Below are 15,837 nucleotides of genomic sequence, written 5' to 3' on the forward strand. Positions count from 1 at the left end.
AAGAAAAAAAAAAAAAAAAAAGAAGATAATTCTATGAGCTTGTATGACCTTTTGGAAGTTGACAGATCTGTTGGAAGTCTTTGAGTAAAAAAAAGAAAAAAAAATAGTGATAGCTATATAGAAAACCAAAAGATGGAATAAAAGGGAATAATTAAAGATAAAAAGTTGACCAAGAAAGGAAGAGTCAGCTATTTGATTTATTAGAGAACAATATTATTTAGTCTATTTATTCTATTTATTTAGCCAATCATATAAACACGGATACTGAATTACCAAATAATTCAAATATTGAAAAAGGAATAACAGAAAAGTGATGACATGGGATGTTTAAATTACTACTCTTTCACGTTTTAGTTTTGTGATTTGGACAAGTTACTTAATCTTTTCAAGTCTCAGTTTACTCATCTATAAAATGGGCATATCGGGGCTTCCCTGGTGGCGCAGTGGTTAAGAATCCGCCTGCCGATGCAGGGGTCACGGGTTCGTGCCCCGGTCCGGGAAGATCCCACATGCCGCAGAGCGGCTGGGCCCGTGAGCCATGGCCGCTGAGCCTGCGCGTCCGGAGCCTGTGCTCCGCAAAGGGAGAGGCCACGACAGTGAGAGGCCCGCATACCACAAAAAATAAAAATAAATAAATAAATAAATAAATAAAATGGGCATATCATCAATCATGTAGGATTGTTTACAGAATTAAAGATAATACATTTAAAATACACAGCATAGTATCTTATACATAAAATGACATACCATGTAGCCAATAAATAAGATGTATTTTAGTCATTGATATAGAAAGACATCTTAAAAATTGTGTTCAGTGAAAAAGCATATTACAGAAGAGTATGCATAATATGGCCCAATTTATATAAAACTGCCTCTATCTCTATACCAATCTACCTATCCTTATGTATCTAAGCAGAGAAGCTATGTAGAGGGAAAGTAGTATAATAAATTAGTCCTGGTTACCTCTGGTCAGTGAGAGTTCAGTTAATTTGTATTTATTTTAAAATTCATTTCTCTTTGTTTGACTTGATAAAATAAGTATGAATCCTTTTCACAAAATCAATAAACTATCTTTATATTAGTAATATTTTAAAAAATAAAACAGAGAGATTAAAAAAATAAAATAGGGAGATTGGGATTGACATGTATACACTGATGTGTATAAAATGGATGAGTAATAAGAACCTGTTGTATAAAAAAAATACATAAAATTCAAAAATTCAAAAAAATTAAAAATATATAAAAAAAGAAACAAACCAACAAAAACCTAACTTGAGGGTTTCAAATTTTGTATTTTGCATTAAAAAGTTCTCATCTTTCACTTTGTTACCTGAAAAACCTAATATAGCTCCATGAAACAACCCTTCATTAATTATTTACTCTCTGAGGAAAGAGACTATTACTACTCCATCAAAAAGTCTACAAATAATAAATGCTGGAGGGTAAAGGGTGGCGAGAAAAGGGAACCCTCCTAAAGTGTTGGTGGGAATGTAAATTGGTGCTGCCACTATGTAAAACAGTATTGAGATTGCTTAAAAAACTAAAAATAGAGTTACCATATGATCCAGCAATCCCACTCCTGGGCATTTATCGGGAAAAGACAAAAACTCTAATTTTAAAAGATAAATGCACCCAGTGTTCATAGCTGAATCACATAAGTTTTGATATGTTATCTTTTCATTTTCATTCATGTCAAAGTATTTTCTAATTTCCCCTCTGAGTTCTTCTTTAACTCATTTATTACTTAAGAACATGTTGAATTTTTATATATTTGTGAATTCCCCTAATTTCTTTCTGTAATTGGTTTCTGATTTTATTCTGCTGTGGTTACAGAACACACTTGTGATTTTAATCCTTGTAAATTTATTGAGACTTGTTTTACGGCCTAACAAATGGTGTATCCTGGAAAAACTTACATGTGCATTTGAGAAGAATGTGTATTCTACTGTTGTTGTGTGGAGCATTCGATAGATGTCTGCCAGGTTTATTTGTCTGCTAGGTTTATAGTGTTTTTCAAGTTTAAAAAAAATTTTATTGAATTATAGTTGATGTAAAGATTAATATAAATTTCATTTTAACAGTATATAAAAACTTTGACCCTGTATAGCTCCAAAGATAAATAAATAAATAAAATAACTTATAAAGACAATGTCAAAGCATGAGACAAGATGATACTAAGTGAAAACAGTGATGACAGCATCACATGTAGGCTATGTTAAACTTTAAAACTATGTAAAAATTATTAGATATATGGACAAGCGTAGAAATAAAGAAAAAAATGAAAACAATTTACTTGTTAGCATAGTTGGATTATGGTATTTTTCCATTCCATTTTTATTGTATGGTGTTATATATTTTATTGTATTCTTGTCATATATACATATGAATATTTTACAATTTCTTATATTAAGCCAAAATCTACCTCCGCATTAACTTTCATTCCTTGATAATAATGTTACTCTCTGAGACCACAAAGATAAAAGTCTAATTCCTTTAAAACATGACAGATCTTTAAATATTTAAAGACTTGTTCCCTATAGGTCTTCTCTTTTTCAAATTCCTATAGGCTTCCTATGATCAAGCACTACATCTTACTCATCTTTGTATTGCCGGCAGCTCTGAAATAATGTCTTAAATATAGCAGGCAATCAATAATATTAGGCATTTGTAGAGCTGAATATGAAATCCCCTCATTATTCCAGTAACCCTTTCCCAGATATGTTTTCATTTGTTAACATGCTTCTTAAAATGTGACTTTTAGTTCACTTTCAGTTCCTTGTCACCAGTGACCTTCTAAAATCCACTGCAATCATTCTACTCCCACAGCAATAATCAATCCTGCAAAAGAGCTCTACCTGGTAAATTCAGACCTTCCTCTCTTTAGTACCTCCGTCCTCCTAGCCCTCTTGTTCACTCACACCCACTGTGGCTTTACTATCGCATCAGGACCTTTCAGTCAACTTTTACCATATCCACAATATCCTTCCTGTATTCACATCCTTCCTCACCTTACTTTGATTTCCGAGTCCATACATTACCTTTGTTTTTATCAGTATACTATGATTTACCTTGTCCCACAGTCAATGCATTGCAAGCTAGTGAGAAAAAAAAAACTTTGGATTGATCCAACTATAAGCCTTTTCCAAGCCTCTACCCACACTGCTGGGAAATATACCTTAGAGAAGACTGGTTCCAGTACAAATCTAGAATTGCTGATCTCAATTCGTTACTCAGTGCTGTACCAATACTACCACACTAATCTCATTATCTCTCTCCCCCATTCATCAAAATCTCACACCATGTCAATATTCATCAAAATCTCACACCATGTCAACGTTCATCAAACTTTTAACCCTCAACTTTTCCATTTCTCTGAAACTTTTCCAGTTTCCTAGAGAAAATAAAAGTATGCAAACTCCCTCAACTTCTTGCCAGCCCAGAAACTATGGATATTGTAAATAATATCATAAAGCCATAAAAAGGCTGAAGGTATTTAGGTATACAAAGAAAGGACAAATAAGTAAAGTACAAAACAACGTGTATGTTTATAACAACTAGTAAAAAATAGGAATTTGCTTGAAAAGGCACACAATTTACGTGGAAAGATTAAAAACTACACACAGTTGCCTAAAGGGAGGGAAACTGGGGTGAAAGGAAGATTTTTCAAAGTATATACATATCTATTGCTTTAGAATTTTGAACCATGTGAAGATGTTGTTTTAAAAAATAACAAATAAAACTTGTGAATATAATCATGCATGTCCTTTCATGCATGCAGTGGGGGGATGGGAAATTATTATTTAATGGGCACAGAGTTTCAGTGCCCATTAAAGTTCTAGAGATGGATGGTGGTGATGGCTGCACAACAATGTGAATGTACTTAATATCACTGAACTATAAACTTAAAAATGGTTAAAATGATAAACTTCCTCAAATATATTTTAGTGTAATTAAAAAAACCCCACAACAGTGATAACTAAAATAACAACACAAGACACCCTCCAGTGCCTTCCTACTGCTATTATGATGAAGAACAAGACCCTGTATAATATGACCCCTGCCTAACTCCATCTTTTCTTGAGACCCTCTCTTCAATACACTCAAGAATATTCAAGCTGAACTGAACTTCTTCTAGTTCCTCAAAGGCATAGAAGTCTCTCTTGCTCTGAGCCTTACCACAGAAAATTCTTCTTCCTGAAATGCAAACAAATATCACCTACTCACAGGATGACTCTTCTGTCCTCTCTGACTTAGTTTTAGTTCACTCTATTAAACTCAGCCATAACATCCTTTGCTTCCCTTTTATGACACTCATCATAATCATAATTATCTGGTTAGTGTTTGACTAGAAAATTCAATGAAGGCTAGGACCACTTGAGTCTTGTTCTCTAATGCATACCTGATGCCTAGCACATGGCATGGCATATAACAAGTACCCTATAAATATTTTTTGAATGAATGGATTAATTCAAAATTAAACCATACTCCTGATAGTCTAATCAATGAGCAGAGTAGAACCATCCCTTACTCTAAATGCTACTTTGATTAGTGTGCCCTAATATTACTTTATTTTTATCAGTTATGACAGACACTTGACTTTAATTTAGCCTAGCATTATTTAAAACCAGAAGTCTTTTTGAACTGAACTACTGATAAAAGGTGAGGATTTCTCAAATCCCTTCCACACAAAGCAGACTTTCTAAGCGTAAGTGCAGAATTTATCGTATTAATTTTTATCTAGTTAGTTTTCAAACTCATCTCTGCCATCCAGTATATTAACTATTTCTCTCAGCTTTGAGCCATTTGCAAATGGAGTAGACCTGACCTCTATTTAGCCATGGATGAGAACATTAAGTGCAACAGTGCTAACGACAAGGTAGAGTGCACTTCCATAAAAGACATTTCTTGAAGCTGACATGACCAACTAATTAACACTTTTGGAGAATGACTATAAATACCTTTATATGTACTATCACCCAGGATTTTCCCTCTCATAAAAATTTAGACAACTATTTCTCCTAAGAGGTAGAATGGGCACAAAATATCAGCTGTAAAGAAAGTTCAGAAAATTTGATAAATTACTATAAAGATATTCTTAACCTTTAAGCATGACATCAGGGAGGTGGCTGCTAATAACAGGATGCATGGTTGGACTATCTATGTGTCCTTTTTTTCTATGTAAAAGAACATTTTTTAAAGTTGCCATTGCCTAAGTCTTTCTTACTGCCAGGAAAAGTGAAAAAAATGTAACAGGAAGTCACATACAGGACAAGCCATTTAACCTTGCCAGGTTCCTATAAAATGACAGAGGGGGACTGCGTGATTGTAAAGCCTTTCTAGCTCTAACGTGCTAATGGTTGAAACTGAATGTGCTGTCTTCTCCAAGTCATATTTGTATTTATAGCTTCTTCTAAATATAACCTAGTAGAGTGAATGATGTAAGGAATCTTGGATATGAGATGCTCTGATTGAGTAATACTTTCTCTTGTTCCTCTCAAAGCAAACAAGGTAGATGGTTACCTACACCTAGACTTCTCATCTCAAAATCACATTCACGTAGATATACTTCTGTTTACCATCACTTATGTATTTAACAAACTTTACAAAGGTAAAGTTACATTTTTGCTCAAACTTCATTTAATTTTATTTTTAATATAGTCATGACATTTCAAGTATAAAATAAGGGTCTAGAACTGAATAACTAACCATAATTTGGCTTCTGCAAAATTATAGTGTGAAAATGACAACTTCATAGAATCCAAACATTATGGAAAAAAATTTAACATTCCATAGACTAACTTAAAATGCCAGGAAGTGCCTTGATCTGAATCAGAGTCTGTGGAACCATAGGGCTTTCAAGGTAAAGAAGTAAAGGAATAACATAAAACTTTTGAAATGGAATCTGAAAGAAAATGCCTTGAGAAGCATGATAATAATCTTGAAATGGCTTTCTTTCGTAAACAGGAAATAGAACACAATCTCTCTAATCATAAAGCATTTCATAAAGATAAATTTTTCTTTGAAACAGTGTCTATACTAATAAGCAAGAAAAGGACAGGTATACACTTCTAACACTTCTAATGTCATGTGACAAGTCCTAATCAGAAAACAAAAAAAAAGGAAATGTATTCTGATCAGTTAGGTTTTGCTAGTTCCCAAAATGTAATTATATTAATATATTAATATATCTGTTTCAGGTAAGCAAACTTTTGACATTTATAATCTGCAAGAATTATAACTAAGGGCTCCCCAACAATATTTACCATTGTACCTATTTGTTATTATATCCTAAAACTATTTATTATCATTTGTGTAGAGGAAGACAACTGACTTTTCAATGATAACTTTGTGCTAGGACACCTTAATGAAATCTCTTTGGTTTTGAACATTTTTGAACTCATTGTCTTGGGTCTTCTAAATAAATAATATCAGCTGCGCATAATAATAATTTTGCCTTTCTCTATCCAATTTTTACCTCTTATTTTTCTTTTGAGTAGTTGAACTAGTTGAACTAATGACTGCAGAATAAAGGTAAAGTGCGTGACAATTAACACCCTTGTCTTGGTTTTAGTGTTTCATGTGATGGTGGCTTTGGGATTAAAACACATACACAGACACATAAACGTATACATTATATGTGTTGATATATATATATATATAAATATCACACATGAATAACTTAAAATTATTAAAAACTGTAATCAAAGATGAATGCTGGGGACTTCCCTCGTGGAGCAGTGGTTAAGAATCCACCTGCCAATTCAGGGGACACGGGTTCTGAGCCCCGGTCCAGGAAGATCCCACATGCCGTGGAGCAACTAAACCCATGCGCCACAACTACTGAGCCTGCTCTCTAGAGCCCGTGAGCCATAACTACTGAGCCCACCCACCGCAACTACTGAAGCCCGTGTACCTAGAGCCTGTGCTCTGCAACAAGAGAAGCCACCACAATGAGAAGCCCGCGCACCACAACAAAGAGTAGCCCCCTGATTGCTGCAACTAGGGAAAGCTCACATGAAGCAATGAAGACCCAACACAGACAAAAATAAATAAATAAATAAATTTATTTTTAAAAAAAAGATGTATGCTGAACTTTATTAAATTCTATCTCAGCACAAATGGGGAAAATGAAAAGAAGCTTTTCCTTTTCATTATTAACATGGCTAAATATATTAATAGATTTCCTAATATTAAACTATGGCTGCATTCCTGATACAGATTCTATTTGCATATGGTTAATATATTACGTCCTTTAATGAGTATCTGGTTTATACTAATATTGACTATTTCTGCATTTATAGTCTTAAGTAGAAAAAGATCCTTGGTTCTTTTTGTGTGTGTGCTATCTTGTCTGATTTTTGGTATCAGTGTTAAACTGCCTTCACATAAACAATTTGGAAGGATTCTTTGTATCTCTGTACTTTAGAGCCCTTTAAAAGGCATCAGAACATCACAACCACATAGGGATATTTGAGGGAATTGTAGAAAGAAAATAATCAAATACATACACACACACACACACACATACTGAGAAAAAAGATGAGGGACTCATATATCACAGATAAAGACCTGATGCTCACAATATATAAAGATTTCCAGTACATCAATAAGAAAAAAAACCAATAAGCTTAGGAGAATGAAGGGCAAAGAACACAGATAACTGACAGATAAAAGTACAAATGACTCTTACATGTGTGAAAAAAATGTTCAGCTGCATTTAGTAATGTGCAAGAAGACTAATGTGCATTGAAACTACTATCAAATCACACTGGCAATACAAAATAATTTCTATTTGAATATGTTGGCAAGGTGTGGGGAAAGAGACAATCTTACTGCTGATAGGAATATAAATCGGTATAAGTTTTGTGGAGCATAATTTGCAAACGTCTAAAGAATATAAAAATGCAAATGCCCTTTCTACCAGCAATTTCACTTCTAATAAATTTATCTTACAGATTTATTCCCATGTATATTACATGAAATATTAAAATACCTAAAAATTATTGAGAGCTCACTATGTGCCAGTTACTGTTCAAGCCTTTATAAATATAAGCTAATTTAAGTCTCATAATAACTCTGAGGAAGGAATAATTATTGTTTTTAGAGCTGAAGAAATTAAGGGATAGGGAGGTAAACTTATTTTCCTAAAATGAAACATCTGGTAGGCAATGAATATGAAAATAAAACACAGGTGGTCTAGCTCTAGTGTTAACATGCTCTTTGACACTATAATATATTACCTCTCAACACGTGCAAGGATATTCATTGCTGCACTGTATGCAACAGCTATATACCACAAAGAAATGTCTATTAATAGTACACTGCATAAATCAATTATTGGGCATCCAAACAGCAGAATACATGCAGCATCTAAAAAGAAGGTCAAAGCTCTTCTAGAAACTGATATGCAAGGATCTCCAATACACAGTAGATGAAGACAGCAAACTGCAGAACAGTGTGTACATTACAATACTATATATGTAGAAATAAAATGAAATAACATTATACACACATAACCACATGTGCTTTCTCATACATAAAGTATCTCCAGAAGGATACTCCTTCTCCAGAAGAGAATGTTTAACTGGGAGACACAGGTGGAATGGGCACTTACTTTTCATTTTTGTGCAATGTGCACATCCATCTAGTCAATAAAAATAAATAATTTTAAAAATGAAATACTAGAAAGGTAAAAAAATAAAGAAAGACAAACTGCCATTATCTACTCCTTTTACTTATTTTATATATGTGTCATCCACCCAAGATTTTACTTCAAATTATTCCATAACTACCACAAGCTTGAAAAACACTGGAACAAAGAATAACTAACAAACAGAGCTTAATGTTCATGGTAAATATGTGAGGATTAAAACTTACAGAAAATAGTTTGTCTTACCTGACATGTGCATTACAGTATCTTTTGGCATAGTCGGTCCACGTTCCAAATTTTTGTGGAAAGAGAGCTTCAATCTGCATAAAAAGCTGTAACAATACAAGTGTTCTCAATATGTTGTAATATTTTCAAGTAAATTAGTTACTATGATAAATCCAGTTAATGAATAGTAGAAAGTAGAAAGAAAATCTATCTCTTTTTCATCAAGGCTCCTCCTTCCCCTCCATCCACCCATCCATGCCATCCTATTCTTCAGGAATAACTCCTATCCTTTTCTTCAATATACATTTCTATATTTTTGCCTATATATGCATACCTATATATGCATATTTGTATATTCTCTTCTATTCACATGAAGAGGATCATATAACATACACAACTTGAATTTTGTCCCTCAAAACATGTCTTAGACATCATTAAAATACATATATACCTAATTTTACTTAGTTTTAAAAATTATATAAGCAATGTATAATAATAATAATAATAAAAAATACTGCTTAAAGGCTGCATAGCAACTCTTTATTATGCAGACGTACTGGAAAATATTTTAAAGGTCTCCTGATAATGGACATATAGGCTGTTTCTAGTTTTTATGCAGTTATAAAAATTAATAACTTGGTGTAAGTCTATGTGTATGAGTGCAAATATGTAAATATATGTAGGTGTAGGTATATGTATCTACATCTACATCTATCAATCATCTCTCTATCTATCCATCCATCCATCCATCCATCCCCCATCTGCATTTATATTAGATGGGTTTATAGGGTACATTTTTAGAAATGGAAAAGGTGGGTTTAAGGTATATGTTTTAAAAAATTTGATAGATGTTACTATGCTGCACTGTAAAAAGAGGGTCTCAATTTATACTCCCATCAATAGTATCATAAAATCTTTTCATTTTTATAACTTAAATAGAATGCACATAGTAGTGTCTCACTGTTAATATGTTTTTGAAAAACAACAGCTTTATTGAAATATAAATTCATATACCATTTTTACTGTTCAGACTTTTAAAGTGTAAATTCAGTGGCTTTTAGTATGTTCAAAATGTGCCCCAGGGACTTCCCTGCTGGCGCAGTGGTTAGGAGTCTGCCTGCCAATGCAGGGGACACGGGTTCGAGCCGTGGTCCAGGAGGATCCTACATGCCGCGGAACAACTAGGTTCGTGAGCCACAGCTACTGAGTCTGCACTCTAGAGCCCGCGTGCCACAACTACTGAAGCCCACGTGCCTAGAGCCCATGCTCCACAAGAGAAGCTACCACAATGAGAAGTCCGTGCACTGCAATGAAGAGTAGCCCCCACTCGCTGCAACTAGAGAAAGCCTGTGCACAGCAATGAAGACCCAACGCAGCCATAAATAAACAAACAAACAAACAAATAAATATTTTTTTAAAAAAGTACCTCGATCACCACTATTCTGGAACATTTTTATCACTCCAAAATAAAATCTATACCCATTACTAGTCATTTCCCATCCCCCCTCTCTTCCGGTCTTAGCAACCACTAACATATTTCCATCTCTAAGATTTTGCCTATTTTGGACATTTCATAGAAATAGAATAAAAAAATATGTAGCCTTTGTGTCTGGCTTTCACTTAGCATAATGTCTTCAAGGTTCACCCATGTTGTAGAGTATATTAGTACTTTACTCCTTTTATGGCTGCATTTTGTTTATCCATTCAGCAGTTATGGACAATGGTTTTTTTCCACTTTTGGAATATCATGAATAACGCTACTATGAACAGCTGTATATTCAATTCTCTTGGGTATATACCTAGGAATGGAATTGCTTGGTACTATAGTAATTTGATTTTTAATTTATTAAGGAACTTTCAAAGTGTTTTCCAAAGTGGCTTTGTTGCTTTACATCCTTTTTATATGACAACATACTCCTAAATAACAAATTGTTCAAAAAAGAAATCACAAGGGAAATTATATTTAGAAATTAGACAAGACTTTGCAATAAATGAAACTGAGGAGATAACATACCAAAACTGAGATGCAATGAAAGCAGTGATTGGAGGAAAATTTATATTTGTATATGTCTGTATTAAAAAAGAAGAAAGCTCTCAAATTAATAATCCAATTTTTAACCTTAAAACACTGGAAAGAAGAGCAAACTATACCCAAAACAAACAGAAGGAATAATATAACAAAGATCAGAATGGAAATGAACAAAACAGAGAATGGAAAACAACAGAGAAATAAATCAATTAGACCAAAAGTTGGTTCTTGGAGAGATGAACAAAATTGACAAAACTTTAGCTCCAATGACCAAGAAAAAAAGAGATGGCTCAAATTACTAAAATCAGGAATGAAAGATGGGACACCACTATCAACCTCACAGAAATACAAAAAATTATAAGGGAATTCTATGAACAACAGTATGCCAATATATTAGATAACTTAGATGAAATGAACAAATTCGTAAAAAGACACAAAGTACCAAAACTGACTCAAAAAGAAACAATCTGAATGGACATTATTAAATGAACAGAATGAGTTGTTAACCTAAATCGACTCACAAAGAAAAGTTCAGGCCCATATAGCGTCACCATTGAATTCACCAAATATTTAAAAAAGAAGTAATACCGATGTTTTGCAAACTCTTCTAAAAAAATAGAAGAGGAAGGAACACTTTCCATCTCATTCTTTGAGGCCAGTATTACCTTAATAACAAAACTGGACCAAGATATAATTTTTTAAAAACTACAAATCAATATCTCTTATGAATATAGACACAATAATCATCAACAAAATATTAGCAGACTGAATCTAGCAACATATGAAAGGATTATATATCATGACCAAGTGAGATTTATCTTAGAATGCAAGGTTGGTTTAACATCTGAAAATCAACAATTATAATACACCCTATCAACAGAATAAAGGACAAAAAAATATGAGTACCTCAATAAATGCAGAAAAAGCATTTGACAAACTCAATATCCTTTCATGATTAAACACTCAATAAACAAGAGGTAGAAAGGAATTTCACTGATAACGGAAGTTTACAAAAAAACACAGGTAACACAGGTAATACTTAAAGGTGAAAGACTGAGGGCTTTCCTCCTAAGATTAGGAACAAAATAAAGATGCCCATACTTGCCATTTCCATTCAAAATTGTACTGGAAGTTCTAGCCAGGGCAATTAAGCAACGTACGTATGATCCTGTCTACAGAAAATCCTAAGGGTCCACTAAAAACTATTGGAAATAATAAATGAGTTCAGCAAGGTTTCAGGATACATGATCAATACATAAAAATCAATTGTATTTCTACATACTTGCAATGAACATTCTACAAATGAAATTAAGAAAACAATTCTATTGACAACAGTATCAAAAAGAATAAAATATTTAACAAAAGAAGCATAGGACTTATCCTGTTAAAACTACAAAGCACTGTTGGAAAACAATTAAATCCTAAATAAATTGAAAGATATCTCACGTTACTGGATTTGAAGACTTAATACTGTTAACACGGCAATACACTCCAAAGTGATCTGCAGGTTCAACACAATACCTATGAAAATCTAAGCTGGACTCTCTGCAAAAAATGCCAAGTTCTACACAAAAAATCATACAGAAATTCAAGGGACCCAGAATATCCAAAATCATCTTGAAAAAGAAAAACAAAGTTGGAGGACTCATACCAGTTTCAGAACTCCTAATTTAGAAATTGAAATTTTATAGTTTTTTTCTTAAAGAGTCCCAAACATCCCCAGTTTGTATAACCATCGTGATCCACAAAACCAGGAATTACCCTTGCTTTGAATAGTGGCTATCCTGGGTGAGGAGAGTGTAGGTACTGGCATGTAATCACATGGGACACAAGGGCCACTACTGTATTGTCAGTGCTCTCTTTCTTACGGTAGGTAATCAGTAAGTGAGTATTCGTTTTACTATTATCATTTAAAATACATATATCTTTTATATATTCTCCTTCTTAAATGATACATTTTATGTATTTTTTATTAAGACATAATAAACCCCATTATTCAGTGACATAATTTTGGAACGTAAATAAATTACTTGGGGTCCACTCTCCCACTTCCAGTGAGTATCCAGAGCAAAAATATAAAAGGTAAAATTGAGAATTTTACCATCACAGTCTATGTACTGTTATGTGTATTTCAGAAGACTCCCAGGGTGGAGAACAAAAGCAGAGCCTTGGTAGTACTAGTAGAGATGTGATGCAATAGCTGTTTCTCAGGCTTGGCTTAAGAATCAAAAATAACAATGGACACCCTTAGTTGAGTGCTTATTTTGGCACATGACAAGCTTTCAAAGCAATATTTCCTTTATTTCTTACAACAACCCTACCAAACAATAGGCTCATTTTTTTCTATGACTAAGTGTACCTTCATAGACAGTGCTTCCCTAGGTTACACTGACCCTTAGAGTGCTTCACCCTTCATTTCTTCCTCTCAGCCTTCCATACCCCATCTGCCTCTTAGTGTTGTAAAAGCTAAATAGGGAATCAAACAAATGCCTTATCCCTCCATTCAAAGTGGATACCCTATCTGGTCTTCATATAAGTTCTATTTTCTGTCTACCTTCCGAAATGTGGATTTTGAAGCGAAAGAGGAACAGAGAGAAATTATGTAACACAGTATAAAAGATACAAAGTAGATTCAACACCAGTCATAAGGAGCTTATAATGTAAAATAGACTAGATAAATTAAAATTGAGACCATAGAAGAACCATAAGAACACAAGTGTGAAGAATATTACAAATATGTACTAAATATGAAAATCTTATAATAAAGGTAAAAACTATTTTTTATATATACCTACAAGCATGGCTATGGTTCACATGTAAACAGATAAAAACAGTCATGGTAAAAGATATATTTAACTATAAATAGATATCTAGAATTTCCCAATGTGCTCTTATGGCATTTGAGGCATCTAATTTAAAATTAAAAACTGCCAAAAACAGTGATTGATTCAATTCTTTTTTTAAAGCCCAGAGTATAGGGATTTTAATACCTCTTCAGGTCTTCCCAGTGCTGGAGTTCCTGTAAGAAGAATGGCTCGTTTGGCTTTCTGTACTACTGGCAATAAAATCTTGCTGCGAGTTGCATTTCTGGACTTCATGTAGTGTGATTCATCTACAATAACTACTTTGAAGTTCTGATTATTCAGCGCATCTATCAAAGTCTCCGCATCTGTGGTTAAAAGACCATAACCCAGAACTGTCACTTTGCTGGTCGATATTCTCCTAGAAGAGAAAATCCATGTACTTTAAAAATATTTTAGTAACCAATTTATCATAAAAAATACATTTCTTTGGGAAGAAATACAGAGGAGAAAGAAGAGGAAAAATAAGAAGAGATGGTACTATCGCTGAAACCCAGTATCTCTTAAGATTTTACCATCTTCAAATTTGACAAATCAGAATCCAAATTTAAAATCTGGTTAACAAAACCAAATTTTTAGTTAAATGGTCTTTGAAATATTTTGACATCCAGGTAGCCACATTTTACTAGGATAAGTACATTACTTTCTGAGAATATTTGCTTCCATGCATCTAGAATTATGCATAAAAAAGTAGTGATACTCAAAGATTAGTTAACTATTCAATGAAGCCTTCCCACAAACAGGATAACAGTGTTTTTCAGCTGAGGTGCTACTGTGATTTCGAGCAAGATGATACTTAGTATTACAGGTCTGTCCAGAACACTTCAGGGCATTTCACATTCTTGAACCCTCCCATTAAAGGCCAATAGAGTCCTTATCACTTTGACAAGTGAGGCCCTGGCCCTGGGGTGATAGAATGTGGGGAAAAGAGGAGGAGGGTACCACCTCACACAGAGACACACTGGGCTAAAGTTATCTCTGATCTTTTGGACTATCTCTATAATTCACGTATCTATAATATTCTTTATCAAACTGTAATGAAATTATTCATTTATATATTTATTTCCCTTATTATATCATAAGACGGGCTGAGGACAGGAAATGTGTCTTCTTCATCTTTGTATGTACAGTGCTACGCTCCCAATGAGTTTGTAGAATGAAATAATTATACAAATAAATGCATTAACAATAAAACATATCACTTTTGTGTTTTGTATATCACCAGTGAAAAACACATGACAGTGTCAGTCTTCTGCAGTTCTCTAACAGAAAAGTCCGATCTCCTAAAGAGCCAGTACTAACATGCATTTTTTTTTAAGGACAACTGCATTTAATTCCTGGATAAATCTACTTAATATAGAGTCTTAAGAATTTCCTACTGTACTCAAATACCAGAAAAAGCTGCAGAAGAAAAGTTTAGGGTTAATATCACTAACTTAGATATACTAAGAGCAATATACAGAAGACAAGGGCTTCAAAGTTCACTGCAGCTGCTATCCTGCCACATCTTGACTAGTGGACAGTCCAGGCAAAACTGGCATGACAAAAGGAGGTATATGTATTTGCAGTAAATACATGTTGCCACATGTTGCTACATACCTAAAGTTGTTTCTTTAAGTACCTGGAAAACATTGGGTAAGTTTTTCTGCCCTTAGCTAACGTCCTGCAGAAAAGTTACACTGTGGGGTTGTAGTACTATCAAACATATCCCAACTATTATTCAAATAAAAATACTAGCCACTATTTAATCGCAAGAGTATATTTCCAAAATAACAATAAAAATTAGAAGACCTAAGTGCTATTAAAAATGATAGAGGAGAAATATTTTTAAAATACTTAAATTTAACTTTTATATAAGGTATAGCCTACAGAAAATGTCTATAAAGGCCTTAATAAATTCTACATTCTCTAAATTCTTGTCTTAAATTTTATGCAGTTTTATTGTAAGAGAGAAAATTTATAATTATTGCATACATTTTATTTTGACCATGAAAATAGTGTCTAAATTTTCTTTGGCCCAGGAAGACATATTTCATTGAATTAGAGTTCCAAGGTTGAAAGGGAAAAAGGCT

General features: G+C 33.4%; 1 protein-coding gene across 7 annotated transcripts in view; it reads right to left on the bottom strand.

Moving 5' to 3' along the window:
- ZRANB3 (zinc finger RANBP2-type containing 3) overlaps nt 1-15,837 on the bottom strand; it is a 285,790-nt gene that overhangs the window by 102,111 nt on the left and 167,842 nt on the right. For all 7 annotated transcript variants that reach the window (XM_067025920.1, XM_067025924.1, XM_067025926.1 and 4 more), the window contains 2 exons: nt 13,895-14,126; nt 8,897-8,982 (listed from right to left, as the gene is read on the bottom strand). In XM_067025920.1, the coding sequence (XP_066882021.1) occupies nt 8,897-8,982; nt 13,895-14,126 (318 nt within the window). The remainder of the gene's footprint in view (nt 1-8,896; nt 8,983-13,894; nt 14,127-15,837) is intronic.

This window comes from Kogia breviceps, chromosome 2, assembly GCF_026419965.1.
Source record: "Kogia breviceps isolate mKogBre1 chromosome 2, mKogBre1 haplotype 1, whole genome shotgun sequence".
In the NCBI taxonomy this organism is placed as follows: domain Eukaryota; kingdom Metazoa; phylum Chordata; class Mammalia; order Artiodactyla; family Physeteridae; genus Kogia; species Kogia breviceps.